The 19,050-nt window shown below is 35.6% G+C and overlaps 1 protein-coding gene across 2 annotated transcripts; it reads right to left on the bottom strand.

Annotated features, from left to right (window-relative positions):
• Window positions 1-12,853: 12,853 nt before the first annotated feature.
• Window positions 12,854-17,718, bottom strand: LOC112278590 (uncharacterized). 2 transcript variants are annotated; one of them, XM_024512197.3, is made up of 9 exons: window positions 17,627-17,718; window positions 16,903-17,070; window positions 16,601-16,678; window positions 15,004-15,168; window positions 14,683-14,732; window positions 14,252-14,312; window positions 13,589-13,966; window positions 13,316-13,474; window positions 12,854-13,209 (listed from the first exon to the last, which is right to left on the bottom strand). In XM_024512197.3, exons 2-9 carry the CDS (start codon window positions 17,061-17,063, stop codon window positions 13,149-13,151), a joined length of 1,113 nt encoding a protein of 370 aa, XP_024367965.1. In that variant the 5' UTR covers window positions 17,064-17,070; window positions 17,627-17,718; the 3' UTR covers window positions 12,854-13,148. The 2 variants fall into 2 exon arrangements, with proteins under 2 accessions (XP_024367965.1, XP_024367966.1); XM_024512198.3 differs by lacking the exons at window positions 16,601-16,678; window positions 16,903-17,070; window positions 17,627-17,718 and adding an exon at window positions 15,711-16,002.
• Window positions 17,719-19,050: the final 1,332 nt, after the last annotated feature.

Raw genomic sequence — 19,050 nt, 5'->3', positions numbered from 1 at the left:
ATACCATATTTCAATGGATAAATCAAGCTCTCTAGATCGATCTATTGTTTCAGTTGTCGATACTACACTAAGAAAATAAAGAGTTCTAGTGACAGAGCATGTTAAAGAATGTTGGATATGCTATAGCATAATTACAGATGGTCACATTTTAATTATAGCAGTGAAATGGATAAGTGACCCTTGGGTCATCTTTAGATTGCAAGATGTGGGGACCAATGAAAGAAGTTGCAAGTATTTTATTCATGTTTGGTGTTTGAATTGATTCTTATAATGATTCATATTTCATATTGGATAGTGATAGAAAAAAAATAATAATAATTGTAATTTTTTATTAGATTGGAACTAATGTATTGTTTAATGTTGTTCAGGATGTATTGATAAACCTTAGTTTTTACAATTGTATAAGATGAAGATTGGATACTACTAGTTTATTTTATTCTTTTAGAATTGAGATTAAATTTTATTTTATAGTTTGGACTTTTCAAAAGTACAAATATGGTTTTATAAATTCTCTATCTTTTCAATTATAATATTATTGTCACGGACACAGAAATACAGACATGAGATCTAACAAGAAGTTCAAGAAGAATTGGCAAGAACTAGATTAATCAGATGAATACAAGAACAACACCAGAGAGGTGAGCTAGAGCTCCAAGAGATGTGTTGTCGAGACTGAAGAATTCTTCAGCCTCGATTCCAATATATACTCCTATTTAGGAAGCTTCTCAAGCAACTTCTACCAACTAGGAAGCTTTTAGAAGGTTCCAGAGACTTGCTTCTAGAAGGTTCTAGAAACTTATCTCTAGAAGGTTCTAAGGACTATGTCCCTAACATCTTCTACCAACTAAGAAGCTTCTTGAAGATTTCAGAGACTTGCTTCTAGAAGGTTCTAGAAGCTTGTCTCCAGAAGGTTCTAAAAACTTGTCTCTAGAAGGTTCTAAGGACTATGTCCCTAACATCACCCCCTCCTTTAGCTTCGAGGTCTGTGAGAAGCAATTTTGTTGTCAATCAGTACCAATGCAAGAAAATGAAGATCTGTCGCATAACGTCTGCTATGAACTCCAACTATTGTTCACAAGGTAAGTGGTTCATCGACCCTTGAAGCCAACGGTAGTGGTCCACTCCTTCAACTTCTGACCAAGCATGAACTTCCGTGTCTTCATTGTGAAATTGTCCTGCAAATATGCCTTCTGGCTGACCATCGTAAGTAGGCTCGGACTCAAATACAATCACCAGTGATCGATTACTTGGTATCCTCCGTTGTCGTCGTGGTGCAGGTGGTTCTTCATCTCGGGGTCGCCTTCATGAGTTAGTTGGTTGAGATAATTTGACTGGCATAGTATCTATCTCTTGGTTATCTATATCAAAAGACCAAACTATGGCTGCTGAAAAAATTCTATTTTATTTTGGAGAAAATAACTACATCAACTACGAATTTTGGTGGTGCTCTACCCCTTTCTTATATTCTTGGATGAGCAAGCTTCAGAAAGAAGCTATCGTTGAATCGGCTTAGGTTTATGAGGATGTTGTTGATGAAACTCCTGTACCTTTTGCGGCGCATTGGCGAGATTTTCAGCTGGCTCCCACGTTCGCTCATTAATGTCATAGCCACACCAATGAACAAGATACTCCAACTTGTCCCACCTTCGTCGTGAATTCAGTATCTTTTCAACCTCGTATTCCTCGTGGTTCTCGATCTCAATACTAGGTGGCGGACATTGCACTCTTCCAGGAAAAGACGACTCTCGATAAGGCTCCAACAGAGAAACATGAAAGACTGGATGTACCTTCATAGAAGCCGGTAATTCCAGACGGTACGCCAGTAGATTGATTTGCTTCTGGATGATAAATGGTCCCAATCTTCGATAGTCCAATTTATCACATGGTCGCTTGATCTTAATATACCGTCGAAGAAGCCATGCTTTATCTCCAATTTTGAAAGTAGGTGCTTGATTCCGAAATCTATCTGCAGACACCTTGTAGGATTCTTGAGTAGATTGTAATTGAAGCTTCAACGTATTTTGAAGCTCTGATAGTTGTTTCGCAAATCCTTCAACTGCTGGATTGTTATTTGTTGATGGACTCAATAAATCAAGCTTCGGATGATACCCATAGTTGGAAAAGAATGGTGTGTATTGAGTCGATGCATGGAGGGTGTTGTTATATGCAAACTCAGCTAGCGACAGATATGTGGTCCAATCGTCTTGCTGATAGTTGATGCTGCATCGTAAGTATTGTTCTAAGACTTGGTTCACACGTTCCATTTGACCGTCAGTTTGAGGATGAAAAGCCGAAGAAAGCTTGATATCCACCTTCAGTATCTCAAAGAGAGATCTCCAAAACTTTGATACGAACTGGGTTCCTCGATCTGATATGATATCATCTGGTAGTCCATAATAACGATACACATTATCGAGAAAGAGCCTTGCTGTGACTTCACTGGACGATGTCTTCTTGCAAGGGACAAAGTGCGCCATTTTTGTAAGCCGATCTACCATGACAAAGATGCTGTCAAATGAGTTCGATGATGGCAGGTCCGTGATGAAGTCCATGGAAATTGAAGACCATGGTCGACATAGAATCGACAATGGCTGTAGGAGTCCATAAGGGCGATGCCGAGGATTCTTGGATCTTGAACAGATGTCACATGAGAGGACAAAATCTTTCACATCCTTCCACATTTGGAGCCACCAAAAATCTCGAGAAATAAGCTCCAAGGTCTTGTTGAATCCAAAATGTCCTGCAGTTGGAAAATCGTGGCGAGTTTGAAGAACTCGGAGTCGTGCTCGTCCTTTTGGAATATATAACCGCTCCTCAAAGTATAAAAGATCTCCCTCCACCTTGAACTTGTCGTCATTGGCACGCTACTTAATATCAATGGCTACTGAATCTTCAATGGTCACGGCACGTACATCATTCAAGAAGTCAGCATCAATTGGCACAATAGTAGCACAAAGCTGAAATTGCTCTGGCTTCAACAATGTCGTACATTGTTGATCAAACGCTGCTTCTCCAGCCTTTGGTACAAGATATGATCTCCTCGATAAGGCATCAGATAGTCCTTGTTGCTTTCCAGGTCGATAAGTGATAACAAAATCAAACTTAGATAGCAACATACTCCACCGAGCTTGACGTTGATTTAGAACTCAAGCCGACATGAAATACTCCAAATTCTTGTGATCTGTGTATACGGTCACTGGATGTGCAGCTCCTTCAAGAAATTGATGCCATTCTTGGAAAGAATTCACTATAGCAAGAAGTTCCTTATCGTGGATCTCATAATTGATTTCAACAGCAGAGAACTTTCGAGAATAGAATGCAATCGGATGGAACTTTTTGTCTTCTCCCATTTGTGAAAGTACAGCTCCTAAAGCAAAATTCGAAGCATCAGTTTCTAAATAAAAGGCCTTTGTAAAGTCTGGATGTACCAAGATTGGAGCCGTAGTAAATGCGGTCTTCAAGTCTTGAAATGCCTTCTCTGCTAGAGGTTCCCATTCCAACTTATCCTTGCATGTCAACCGAGTGAGAGGAGCAGCAACTTGAGAGTAATTCTTGATAAAGATCCAATAGAAGTTAGCAAAACCAAGAAAGCATTGTACGTCTCTAACCGTCTTTGGAACCTCCCAAGACACGATTGCTTCCACCTTCTTGGGGTCCATCTTCAAGCCTTCCGTAGTCGCAACAAACCTCAAAAACTCCATTTCTATTTAGTGAAATAAACACTTCTCCAATTTGGCATATAGTCCTCGTTCGCGTAGTTTCTCCAAGACTAAACGAACGTGTTTTTCATGCTCTTCCTCATTTTTGGAGAATATCAAAATATCATCCAAATAGATGACAAAAAAATCATCAAGGTGCTCTCGGAAAATGTCATTCATCATATGTTGAAAGACCGCTGGAGCATTGGTAAGACCAAAGGGCATGACATTATACTCAAAATGGCCATACCTTGTACGGAACGCTGTCTTCCACTCATCTCCTTCCTTGATTCGTACGAGGTTGTAAGCTCCCCTTAGATCAATTTTTGTAAAGATCCTTGCACGTCCAAGTTGTTCTAAGAGACCAGAAATCAAGGGTAACGGATAACGATTCTTCTTTGTTACCTTGTTGAGGCCTCGATAGTCCACGCACATCCGCAATGAGCCATCTTTCTTCTTTACAAATAAGATGGGTGCTCCAGCTGACGATTTTGAATGACGACTGAAGTTCTTGGCTAGATTTTTGTCGATGTACTTCCGCAATTCCGCCAACTCCATCTAGATAGATTGTAGATTGGGCCAAAAGGCGGTTGTGCCCCTTCCTGTAAGTCTATGGCGCAATCATATGGTCTGTGTTCCGGTAGCATGTCGGCATTTTTCTTTTGAAACACGTCTTTAAAATCCTTATATTGCTGCGGTATACTTGCTGTCGAGATCCTCTCCCCGGTAGTTGGAGTCGCATAAATGACAAACGGTGTGCCTTCTTTGGACGATCTTATAAACGCTCTTGCTCCAATAAATAAGGATTTTTCTATTCGGGGTTTTCTACTAGGCTTGCTCTTGGGTGGTTTTGTGGGAAAGGTCATCTTCCGCAACTTCCAATCTATGGATGGGTTATGCTTTTCCAACCAGGAAAGATCAAGAATAACAAGATTTGATGGGGTTCTAATAATATTAAAAATAATATGACTACTATGGCCCTTAAACGTCACTTCTATAGGTTCTGATTCATAGGTGACACTACCAGATAATAAAGGTCGTCCATCTATGACCTCAATGTGAACAGGTTTGGATTTTTGTACTAAAGGGATCTTATGATGCTTCGCAAATTCTTCGTCTAAGAAACAAGCAGATGCTCCTGAATCTAATAATGCTAAGGTTCTCATTTTCTGAGGGCCAATAAGCAAAGGGATTGTAAAACAAAGGGCAGGTTGAGCGAAAAGAAAGGAACCTGATTGTTGTTGCAATATTTCACTGTCCAGCCGCACGATTCCTATTGTGACTGGGCATCCTCGTTTTCTTGAATAAATATGCCCCTAGTCTTGATAATACGTTGATTTTGTTTCTTGGGGCAGTTTCCAACTTTGTGGCCTTCTTCACCGCAATACAATCATAGACCTTCTTTCATACGCCGTTTTTTTTCTTCTAGAGTAAGAGATTTGACACGTACCGCATCAATTTGCATGTCTTCTACCTGTGAATGTGAATTCACGTAACTTGCCGACATAGTTGGGATGTGGCGAACCGTATGTTGTCTTGAACGTTGGTCTTGGCGACATTGAAATAGGCGGTTATTGCACTTCACAGCTTGGCTAATAGCTTCGTTGAGCGTTTGCGGATCAGGAAGAGTTAACAACAAATCCTTCACATCGTCCCTTAAATCCCAATAGAATTGACTCATCAACGCTTCTTCGTCCCAATTGATGTCGCATGCTAATTGCCTGAAGTCCGATGCATAGATTGATGTAGAACGCATCCCTTGTCGTAGTGACCGGATCTTTGTTGTAGCCCATCGAACCTTGTCATGTTCACCAAATGTTTCCGCAAATGCCTCCAAAAAGGTTTCAAAGTTGTTTAGTATGGACGATCGTTTCTCAAACAAAGGAGCAAACTATGATAGAGCTTGTCTTGTAAGTAAGGTTCCAACAAGCCCAACACGTGACTCCTCCGTTGGATAGCGTTCGGGTTATAAAACTGTTATCAACCTGATTTGGTTGACGAATCCTCGAAACTTGGAACGCGTACCATCGAACTTATCCGGAAGGCTAATTCGGGGCTCTTTATGTTGTAGAACCAGCGGTGCTTGTCGAACTTGAGGCAAAGTTGCTTCTCCAAGTGCAGAAGTTTGAGGCTGGTGCAACCTAGATTATGCCATCCCAGATGTTCCATCATTATGAAGCCTTGCCACGACTCCTTCAATCTCTGCAGTTCTTTGCGATAACGTAGCGAAGGCATTCATGATAGCATCTAACTTGGACTCTGAACTTTCCGTCATACTAATGTCTTGACCCCCGGCCATTCTAAGAGAAGGACAGAAATGACTCTACAAGAAGACAATATTGGTTTAGAGGAGGGTACTCCACAACCTCTAAAATGCCTTAAGAGCTTCAAGAAACGGGATAACCCACTCTCTCCAAGAAGAATAAGACTCCAATATTGTAACAAAAGAAATATCAGTTTAGAGGAGGGTAATCTGCAACCTCTAAAATGCTAGTACACTTCCAAGCTGTGGGATAATCTATACTCTAACAAAGAAGAACTAGCTCTGATATCTGAGTTGAGTGAAGTCTCGACAAACTGTCACGGACACAGAAATACAGACTTGAGATCTAACAAGAAGTTCAAGAAGAACTGGTAAGAACTAGATTAATCAGATGAATACAAGAATAACACCAGAGAGGTGAGCTAGAGCTCCAAGAGATGTGTTGTCCAGACTGAAGAACTCTTCAGCCTCGATTCCAATATATACTCCTATTTAGGAAGCTTCTCAAGCAACTTCTACCAACTAAGAAGCTTCTAGAAGGTTCGAGAGACTTGCTTCTAGAAGGTTCCAGAGACTTGCTTTTAGAAGGTTCGAGAGACTTGCTTCTAGAAGCTTGTCTCTAGAAGGTTCTAAGGACTATGTCTTTAACAATTATACTTGAAATGTGTGTGTATATATATATATATATTTTTTCTTCATAATTTGATAAAATAGTTTATTTATAAGTAATAACATTTAATTATCTCCTTGATGCTTAGTGATTATTTTAATGCTACATAGTCATTGGTATTAATTGGAATGGTATGTATTTATAAAATTTAAAAGATATACACTTTCATTTATTTTTAAATCTTAATAGATGTATTATCATACATATAGATATTTTAATGATTATAAAATATTTTTGTATTTGGATGTTAAATCTACCATTAATATATATATATATATATATATATATATATCTTATATGTAGATTATATTGTGATAGAAAGAATAAATCTAGATATTTGATAATAATACCTATGCTACGGCATCTCTATTAAAGTATCTCCAAATATAAATACCATTGCCAAAACACTCTACTAAAGCTACAAGTTACAAATGTACCATCTTCTATATCCAAAGGCTTTGCTACTATATTCTAAGGTTCAAACCACATCAAAACTTACAATCACTTGTGAATCTAAAAATGAATGTAGTACTTTAATTTATAATTTACAAACTTAATGAGATTATACTATGTGTAATAGTAATTTTATGAAAAAAAATCTACTATTGATAAAGTCATTAAATGTATTGTAATGCACATGAATAAATAAATAAAGTTAAAAACCAACTTTAATTTAAGTTGATAATAGCATGAAAATTTCCCTCCAAAGAAATAGGTAAGAATCTTATGACTAAATAGATTCTTAACTAAATTTTGACATGATAAGATCCTATGAGAAAATCATATTCTAAGATTAAGCTAAGAAAAGAAGTCTTTAAAAAGTTATAATGTGTGTAAAGAAGCTAAACTTAACATGCAAAAATTAGGATTCTAAAGTATTAACCTTAGATGTTTTTTACAATATCAAATCTCACCTTATAATCAAAAGGGCTCCAGAACCACAAAAAAAAATTAAAATTAAAATTAAAAAAATATAAAATTAAAAAAATACTTTATTCCTAAAAATAAAATACAACAATGGATGATTTTAAAGATTTCAGTGATTAAGTTAGAAGAAAATATAAGAATAAGTAGAATTTTTAGAAAAGAATTTGGAAAGTAACTCTTTCAATTAAAGATGATTATATATTAAGAACTTGTTTGAAATGAAAGAATTTGGCTATTTTCTATAAAATTCATAAGTGCAAACCTTGCACCTTAAGAATATACTTGGTCTTAGAAAAATGATACCTAATAATAATATACAACAAAATAAGAAAGAATTTTCTTTGCTTTGGATGATCTTTATATTGTTATATTTTTATTCAAGGTGGTTGTCTATTTCTACAATCTAGATTCTTACCAATTCTTAACCTAAATTCTAAATCCATATTCAATCTTTGTTTCATCAAATATAGTTTTGTTCTTGCTTGACTAAGTTTGGTCCTTCTATTCATGTTTGATCTAAACAACAATTATTCAAACATATTTTTATTTATTTGGTTAATATATTAGAGATTATTATAAATTAATACTACCTTCTACATAATTGAATTATACTCCTAAGTACTTCAAATTTTAAAAATATAAAAATTGGTAATTGTTTTTGAAGAATTTTTGTTTTAATTTACTAAAACTAAGAGGTGTTGGTTGTGGTTCAACTATTATTGTATTATCTTGTTTATCTTCCAAGTAAAAGTTGGTTGCCTTGAAGGTGCTTGGTTTTGGAAAACTTATTGTGAAAAGTGGTACCAACTAAGTGCATAAGATTGAATTGGTGTCAAAGAAAGGAAGTATCATTGGTTCCCTAATTTTGGACTCAAGATGGCGGTTAATCTTGCCTTAAACCTAAATAGTTAGAATGATTTGATTTTAATAATAAAAAATAATATAATATATTTTCATAGAAGATATTTCAAGCATCTTTCTTTCTGTGATGTCTGATTAAATACATCAAAATTAGGTGCCAATATTTTGTAACATATATGTTATTGAGTGGTTATTTTTAATATATAAAATTAATTGACTATCATTTCCTAGGACCAATTTTTGTCTACAAATGCTTAGTAATTTTCTGTTAGGTGTAAAGCATGTTGGCCTTGGTTTATTGTTTAGCTAATAAATTTTTGAGTTTAGTCTACATGGGGTAATGTAATATTTCTTTAGAAAAAGTTAAAACTTTGCAATTAAGAATAGTTTTGGCTTAATAGACATGATTATTAATGTTCTTTAAAAATTGGTAGACAAGTGAAATTCTATTGATGTTTTATATTGTTGTAACATATGGGATGGCATTAGGATTATTTATTGTTTTGTCTAAGGTGGTGATATAAATAGAAGTTATTTTAATCAACCTTGGACTAATTTTGCATAAAAATAAGTTGGAAAATATCCATCAAGGAGTGGTAGTGGCTACTAGTGTTTTTGCTATTGGTAAAGAAGAAAGTATTACACTAAGCAAGCTTTTTCAAAGGCCAAAAAAGAAGAAAGAGAGAGAGGATTGAATCAACCAATTTTGTTTTAGTAGATTTTTCAATGGAAAAATGTCCTATTTAGATGCAATGTTGTACTAATGGTAGTATCAATTGTAGAATCTCTATTAGTGTGGTTGCTTAAACTATAGACTATTTTTTAAGTTTCTTTTTTCTTTTTTCTTTTTTTTTCTTTTAAAGTTAAATTGTCAATGGCTTGTAGGAAGAATCTTTATAAAGATGGATTTATCAAAAAAATCTTATTTAGATTTACCAAGTTGCATTCAAGCATAGAATTTTGATGTAGAGAGACATGAGTTGAGTTAGATAGGGCATGGGTCTAAATGGTGGCAAATCCAATGTATGTCATTAAATTCATATGCGTTATGCTATGCTAGATATGATTGCAAAAGTATATGTTAATCTTTTTGATAAGTGTCAATCTGAAAATATTCATAGGATATGGTATATTTGAGATGAACCATCTTTATCTATTATTGATATCTAAGTAGTTATGTAGATAAGAAAGTGGTAGTTGTTGCTATAATGTTGCTTAAGTTTATAGTTGCATCAAACTTAGACTCTATATTACAATGGCTAGTATAACTTTGTGAAAAAATCTAATTCTAAAAGTTTGTCACATATTTTTGCTAAAATGCATGTTTGTCTCTTTGACTATAATATGGCTATGTCAAAATAAAGATGTTATATAATAGGTGCTCCAATTGTAGTCGGTTTTAGGATAAATTTTAAAAAATAAATCTTATAATTAAATAAATAAATAAATAAAAATAAAAATATTCTAAAAAAATACTATTAATCTTTGCATAAAACAAAATAAAGATAATCTAACAATAAATTCAATCAAAAGACTCATTGTTAATAATAAAAAAAATAGATTGATTTTCTTTGAAGAAACTAGATTTTTTAATTTTTTTAAAAGTAAAAGAAATAGATATTTGAATATTACAAGTTATTTATTAGAGGCCATAATATCAACCAAGCAAGAGTTGTAATATATAAAATTTTGTAAAGAGTTGTATTATATATTAAGTAAATAATCATACTAATTAGCTAAATATAGAATTATTATAAATTCTTTAAATTTTAAAATATTATTTAAATATATCTTCTTTATTTAAAATTATATTAAAATTACAAAAGTAGAATATACAATGAAATCTTAGTTGTAATAAATATATTTGGTAAATCAAAAAAAAAAAAAAAAAAAAAAAAAAAAAAAAAAAAACATTCACTTGAAGATTTAAACTGTAGCAATGTAATAACAACATTTATTTTTGACTAATAGGTTTTTTTATATGAGTCACTTTAAAGCATAGTAAGTCATGAAGATGTACAATTTTAAAAAATAAATATAAAGACTTAAAAATAAAGAAGATGAGATGGAATACATTTATTTTTATACATAGCATGAGTAATGTTGTCTTACAAAACTTCTATTGGATTTATATCAAGAAGTGGTTTTTAGAATAATTTAAGAAGTCATATAAAAAATGCTTAAAATGAGCATTAAAAAAATATAAAATCATTTTTTTATATTTCTCATAATGGTTTGTATTAAGAGCTTACATATTTAAAATTGTAAACAAAAATGATTAGATTCATTTTAAAGCCTCTTCTGATATTACATTATATAAAAGACTATGGCTTTATAAAGAAGGTTTTATTTTTTACCAACCAAAAAATCTTAATATGGCTACTAAACTATAGACTTTTAAAGTAAACTTTTAAATATAAGTATATCTAAGGAAAAAATATAACTAAATTGACTTTTTAAGAGTAATACTTAATAAACTTATCAAGACAAGGCCAATAATATTTTTTAGAAGTAGTCAACATCTAAAGATGTTTGTTAAATACATAAATTGTTAACTAGACTTAAAAACTACAAAATAGTTTTGAATAAGACAAGTCTTAATATTAGATTTAATGGCAATCAAATAATTTTTGAGATGAACAAAAATAAAGTGCTAATATAGAATGGCATCTAAACTTCAATAGAATAAATTTATGTAATATTTTAAAGAAATATGTACAAATAAAATAAAAAGTAATGATATTTTTTAAAAATAAATAAGTATGAAATAAGTTAATTTAAAAATAGAAGAAATTAAAATAAAAAGATTCAATAAAATAGTAATATTCCAAAGTATGAGAAGGTGTAACAATTAAATAGAGTTGTTAATTGTTGAAGGCCTCCAAAATATGAGCCTTGGCAAAACATAAATATAGGTTATTATAGCAAGAGCAATAAAGAATGGTTGAATAGAGGCACAACAAATCTTAATTTGGAACAATCAATTCCAAAAATAAGCTTAAATAAGATTGCTTTTAAATGACTTAAAAAAGGATACAGAAGAGAAATGAGAAAAGTCATTTGTTTCCAATTTGGAAGTTAGCTAAGAAAGAAAATCCAAAGTCATCTTGAAATAAAGAACTAAAATTGCAAGTATTTGTATAATATAATAGATGTCTCTACTAAAATGCACATGATGGTGGACTAGTAATAAGAATATCAAACAACATAATGCATTTATATATATATATATATATATACACACATAAATACATATAGAGAAAGAGAGAAAAAAGAAGAAGGATGTTACCAAAGTATCAAGGAGAAATCAAGTCTTGGCTCTTTAAAATCTAATTGCATTATATTAATGTAATTTTTTTTTTAATTTTATGTAGAATTGCCCCTAAATTAAATCCTCTAAATGAACTTTGCTTTAGGTTTTATCATCTACAAGATCTAATCATGTATGCAACCCTTGATGTCCACCCATTGTATTCATGATACAGCTAAGGATCACCCCTCCACAAATTCAACACCTAATTTCTTAAACAATTGATCTTAGTATTCCTAAATTTTGACAACATTGATTCTTTGCTCTAACCGCATAGTTCTAACTATAGCTCCAACCAACCACCATAGCACCCACATTTTAGATTAACCAATCCAAAGCATATTGAACTAGAGAGAAAACCAAGGATTCTTCTTAGAAGATACAGGATTCTGATACATCTAGATCTTTGAGAGGTCGATCCCTGAGTGCGTCCCTCTTGCAGAAATTTGTTCTACTAGGTGCATGGGAATCAATACGTATGGTTGTGATAGAAGTGCATGAATTATTGTAGACTCGACAAGTGAATTGCAAAGAGATGGTTGAAAGTTAAAGAGTAATCCAAGGTGCGAAGTTTGAATTATTCGGCTTGATGTGAGCTGCTAATTCATCTACAATGTCATGGATGTCACAGATCCTAACCGAGTGAATTGAAGTTTGATTTAAAGTACCTAAAGATCTGGAATACTGATGTGCTTGTCAGATGGAGGAGGACGGATGGCGATTTCAAATAGCAAGTTCGGGTGGAGAAAAACTGAATAAGAGAGGGGTCCACAAACATGCCTCTCAAGATTGTTCGAACAAAATTGAATTCCTGGGTAATAGCTTGGAAATGGACCTCGCGCTTTGGAACTATCAAGGTTAGAGAACAGTTCCCAGCGAGGCCCGCTTCATCAACAGGTCCATGATATGTATTGAAAAATGTTCCGAGTTTACCGTTGAAAAAAAGTTACGAACTTCAAGAAAACTCACTGAACACTAACTCTTACAGTATTTCAAAACCACATACTGGAGTCTAGCAACATGAAAAATAGACGACGACAATACCAGCGCTGTGATCTCAAGTGAAACAACTTCATACAATGAAATTCACTTCTTTTTTTAACAACGTTTAAGACAAAAGGAGCTTTCTTTTCAGGAAAAGGTTTTTCAATCAAAAAAATACTTGAGACATTCAACACAGAAAGCGAAAGTTCGTGCCGCATAGAAATGTGACACATGGAAGCCTCTAAAAGCTGTAAGTGTGGCGCAAATCTACTATGGTCATCAGAAAACATCTCGGCTGATCATCGTAGTCCTTGTGAGAAAACAAAACTTCATTGCTACTCTGTATTCAGAACATGAGATATTTAGGAGGTTACCAAAACTATGATATTCTTCATTTTTAGGTCATGTTACCAATAGTCTTCATCTTTAGGTGTTTTAAGAGGATACTGGAGATCGGGGAGCCTGGTCAGAAAAGCCTCCAGAAGGTCGAGAACGCCTGTATGTATAAATCATGCACATAACTTGATCAGTACTGAACGAACCTAAGGTTCTATCAAAGCACAACAATTAGGAAAAAAGTACTCGAGGGACAAAAAAATTACCTGACATCAGCAGTAGGAGACGCCGTGAATTCATCTCGGGCAGCGTCTCGGGAGTGCGGCCGATGACTTGATGGAGATCCCCTTCGAGCTTGGGGAGAGGGGGATCGCCGCCTTCTCGGAGGGGTAAGAGGTGATCCAGCTGGAGACCTTGAGCGTGACCTGTGAGACCATTTAAGCAAAATACATGAACCATTTCATGTAAGTCAAGAGCGAACACAAGAAGATCGCTTGGCTATAAAGGAGTGAATGTTTAAGAGTTATCAAAGAACATACCGTGCATTATTACTGTCTCTACCGTTCATACGAGGCTCAGCATCCCTTGCTCGAGGCTCAATATCTCTGGCACGAGGCTCGACATCTCTGGCACGAGGCTCGATGTCTCTTGAGTGAGGCTCGACAACTCTAGTACGAGGCACAACATCTCTAGCACGAAGCTCGGGATCTCTTGAACGAGGTTCAAGTTCTCTTGCGCGGGGTTCACCGTCTCTTGAACGACGAGGTAAGGCTGGAGACCTCTCTCGAGAAGGCATGGGAGACCTCTCTCCAGTTCTTCTTCTGTGAGACCTCACAGCAGAGGGTGATCTGGAAGGAGCATTGTTCTCACGTCCAGGAGAGGGTGATCGTGCAGGCCTTGCTGGTGGTGTCAAAGATCTACATTTCAAAGGCATTGATAGTTAACGCCTTATAGTCCAAAACTGCACCTTGAACAGGTCATTTGTTTCCAAAGCTCATAGTCAATATAACTGGAATCTGAGTTATAACACGAACGAGATTGTTTTGCCACACGTGTAGTGGAAGTAAAATCATCCCACAATATAGAGCTTTTCACTTTTGTGATGCACGGGCTGCATAGAATTAGGGTTTAAACACAAATGCAAACTTACATACCATAAACCACAAGAGCAACTCCAGTTAACACAATATAAGGCTCCTTACCTTGATCTACGACCACCTCTAGGAGACGGGGAGAAACGTCGCGGTGACCGGGAGCGAGAACCTGTATAAGTACAAGAATTGTTTCAACTTAAAAGCCTAACTTTAACACAACCTTGAAACAGCATTGATATACTTGAATTCAGTAGATATTATCTTATCCGGTGATTATTCAAAAAAAATGCAAAATAACTTTAAATGTCACTGTAACTCTAAAGCTACAACCTGGAATAAAGTCCTCATGAAATACAATCAATAAAGTGAGAAGCGAGGGATAACACAAATGCGACATTCATCCTAAAACAAGTTACTGTCAATAGCAAAGCAATGAAATGGAAGAGAACAAACTGAATCCTAGTTAAAATGACAAGTGCTGCGACGTATAAGACCCCGAACAAAAATAAAAACAAAAACACGCTGAGCACGAGCCTTACGTCCATAGGAGGATCTCGATCCTCTGCGACCACCAAAACCAGGGCGACCTCTGCAAGACATAGTGATTTGAACTCCGTCATTACACACTGTTTATAACGAAGAAAACTATCACAACATGGATCAAACAAATATGGAGCATGACAGAAAAACGCAGTAAACAACTCAAACAATAAAACAAACTCGGAGCAAGACCACAAATTTCAGCATTTCGTGAAAGACTTTTGACAACTAACCCAACAGTAGAAAAAGCAGAACACAAGAAAACCATAGAAATCCAAACATGAAAACTACATCAAAAAAACTCCACAACGAATATGCACCTAATTCGTTCTTTGGTTCTCATTTCCTGGGGCTTTTTGCGATTCTCCTCTGCAAATACAACTGTTATTTCTCGACCTTGGATTAATTGATGATCCAAGCAGTATTGTGCTTCAGCGGCATCTCGTGGTTCCAAAAACTGTACAAATCCAAATCCACGTGGCTGTCTGCAACAACCCCAAAGTACATGAGCTTAGTCTACAACTTAAATCTTTCCTGAACAGATGATACGTTAAGGATGCAGAGAAGTATTGATCCAGATGCAGATGACATAGCATGAAACAATCTGCAAGATGAAACAACAGTATTAACGTAAAATAAATACATCTCTTTTACTTTCGAGAAAATATTGCAGTTCACGGTGCACACTAATGACAGGAAGATCTCAAGGACGCAGCTCACATTTGTCAAAAGAGACTCTTCAAACGAAAGGTGGAAGGGGCACACAGCAATATGTCCTAGCATTTTAATAATCCTACTAATGTCGGAATTATATGAACTCGAAGCAATAGGTCGAAGCATTAAATTCAACCGAGTTCTTGATCGTAATAAATTGTCAGGGCAAAACACCTTTCAGCTTCTGATGTTCTGCATATTTGCCACGACAGGCTCTGACTCCCTCATCACCGCAAACTCATCAATTAACACAGAACTTCCCCAGTCACATGGTGACTATGCATAGAAACCACCAGTGACATTAGCAGCTAACCTTGTGACCAAAACAGGCCACATTTCACGCCTTACTACAGAACCCCTCTTCTTCCACTTCTTCCAATTTCTTCCATAATTTTGTGGCAAAGCATGGCACTTGCTGCTTGGACTTTACTCCAATATCCAATGCGTTGAGGAAACATCATTAACTTTGTTCACCTCTTCCACCTCTTGGAACCTCTTGGGCCACCGACCAATTCTATCTTCGCTTCAAAATTCAAACTTCACTATCTTGAATCCAGAGCGTGAAACTTCAGAAACATCTGGGTACTGGTATTCCTCATGTAGACTTCTGAAGCCAAAGTGTTAGGTTACCAACGGAGTGAACAATTAAGCTTACTAAAATACGATTGACCATGTGGACACCCTCTCATGAAGAAACCGGCACGAAGCCCCGTCATCTAAAAATTAAAAACACAAATCGCTACCTTGTCGATGACTCAAACACATGTCGGTTTAATGATCTTGTACTAATTGAGGTTTAAATGGCATTCGGATAGTCAACAGCTGTCAGCAGGTACACTACCGACTGGCAACAACCTAAGCCCAAAGTTGAAGAAAAAACCACTCTAAATCAGGGTGAAATCGATTCATTCGAGAAATTATCCGATAAAAAATACTGGCACTCTCCTGTGGTGAAAGATAAGACAAAAAAGAGGGACATGGCCAATTTGACAGAGTACCATTCCCTATTCGTTCACAGACAAGCAAAAGAAGAGACTGGTTGTTAGGAAAACAGAGACAACCGACCAAACGAGGTATATGTCAGACCACACCTCTTTGCAAATCTGTCTCTTCAATATGCAAAATTAGGTCTACGCCGCCATTGGAAAAGTGTTAAAAAAGAAAGTGTCACGGAATTCAAGAGAACTCCGTAGAAGGAAATACCCAGTGTAATAATCTCTGGGGAGATAAACATCCTTGACAACTCCATATCGCTCGAACGGAATCCGGAGATCTTCGGCACTGTGCAGAAACAGGAAAAAAAATATAAATAAATAAATAAATAAATAACCCGGTTATCAGTGTGCAAGAAATCCTACTGAACAGGCTTTGAAACTGACAAGTTTATAAATGACCACTGGTGACAGCCACACGCAACTAAATCAGCCCCTTCCGAGAGGAACAACATACAATGAAGATGATAGAAATACAACACTACTGCGCGTGGAAGTGAAAAATTCAGGTACCTGCAGTCTCGTGGTATGTTGCGCACTAGAAGGCTACTGGGCTCAGTAGAGTCCCGTCCGTATCCTCCGCGACCGCCACGAGGGCTGGGACTACGCCTTCTGTTGCCACCGCCATGGCTTCTTCGTGGAGGACTGTGACCGAGAGGACTGCGACCTCGCATGGTGAACCTGAAGTACATTTATTCAAGGTCAGACATACAGTTCACTTAAAGCACGTTTCCAATCCAGCGACACAATCTCACCGTATGGGATCAAGCAAGACACAAACAATACCGACACTACCGACATTTGAAATAGCACCTACGCGATCGGAAAAGCTACAAAAACCGCACACAGTCCTTATCGTGGTAATACAAATGCGCACAACCCATGCAAAACAAGCGACGAATACCACAGTAGATGTGAGAGTTCAACGCAACTGCTCAAAAACCCTAAAAACCCAGCTCGACTTGCAACTTCTAAAACGCACGAACTAAACATCATACGTCTCCAAAACATTCCTAGCACACTCCATCCCCCTTCCCATTCCCGTACACTCAAATTTGAAGAAACTACCAACCAAAGGCCTTCCGACGAACCAAACAAATCGAACAATGCACTTCCAAAACTCCCGCCCAAATGCGAAACCCCGCCTAACCCAGCCACAAATCGGCAACAATATCGGCTGAAAGAAAAACACACGAGCAATACGAGAGGCTCTCGATCGAGAGGGTTGAGGGCATACGGAAGTCGATCGAGTAGAGGCAGAAACGCGGTCGACTAGAGGCGCGAGCACGAGCAGGGGCATCCACGGCACCTCCTCCTCAACTCAAAGCAAAGCAACGTTATGCGAAGCAGGATGACGGCTGCAACCCTGATAGCTTCCGCTCTTGGATGGATGGGTGGATGGATGACGCATTCCTCGTATTTCATTCATCCTCTCTCCGGATTTCTCTCACGTTGCATTAGGGCGAACCGTCTGCTAAATCGAACGGTCAGAGCGAATTTTGGGATCTACGGTGCTTTCCAGCTTCCTCAAAACTCGTTGCTTGAACAATTTAAATAATTGGGTGAATTAGGTAGATAAATGAAGAGATAAATTAATAAATACGATTGAATTGTAATTTTCGAACAGCGGTTATTTAAGCAATTTTTTTCTGTGACTATTCATGTGGAAGTGATTACACATTACATGTGTAGTAAATTTTTATGTGAGCTCAAAAAACAACAATTGTTATATCTTGTGGGGTTTGAATTCCTTGTGTTTTTTTTTTTTTTTTTTTTTTTTTCGGTTAATAGTTCGAAAAAATTTATTAGTATGAATTTAATTGAATTTATGATAATTTTTTTCATATTTAAAGCATTGATCTCATCACGTGCTCCTGTTTGTCTTACGCTTGTTTTTGTGCCGTTGGAATTCAACTTCAACATGTTGATTCTACAAGAAGCTCGTTATTGAGTCCAGATTTTGATATGCAGATAAAACTACCACAAAATCACGTAGTAGTGAGTTAGACCATGAGAATTAAAAAATGTTTGTAGTTAGACTGTATCCACCAGAAAACATTTTTTGTTAGCAATATATCACATATTCATTTTTGTGATAAATTCACTAAAACAACTGAATCAATTCCATGAATAGGAACATTGCATTGGCTTTTAATATACCAATGACTTGCTTATTTACTTTAAATAGTAATACTTTGCCAAAATCTAAAGAATCCATTATTTGGTTTAAGTAGTAAAGGATGTCAATTTTTTACATAGCAACTAAAATTTATAATCATAATAAAAATATTTTCAATAAACCTTGCTTGAAATACCTCATTTAACTTATTTTAAAATCAAAATTTTAGCAATAAAAATTTATTATTCATTTTTATATAAATGAGTGATTTAGTTTAAAGGTTCTTATTTAGTTTATCAAACATGGTACCAACAACACATTTTTTATTTTTTATTTTTTTATGTGTAAGAAATAATAGTGTAAATTTTTTACATTCATTTTTTTTTTATCTATTTTTACATTTTCTTTTTCTTTTTAAAAGACATTTTTTCATTGCTAATCACCCAATGAGCTAATTGTATTAAAATTCACTTACATAGTGTTTTTTCTGTATGTTTTAAGATATTTTTTTTGATTAACTAATTGAGGTAATATATTTAAGA

This window comes from Physcomitrium patens, chromosome 2 (genome assembly GCF_059467195.1).
Source record: "Physcomitrium patens ecotype Gransden chromosome 2, ASM5946719v1, whole genome shotgun sequence".
Classification (NCBI taxonomy): domain Eukaryota; kingdom Viridiplantae; phylum Streptophyta; class Bryopsida; order Funariales; family Funariaceae; genus Physcomitrium; species Physcomitrium patens.
This window is presented reverse-complemented; position numbering and strand designations above follow the sequence as displayed.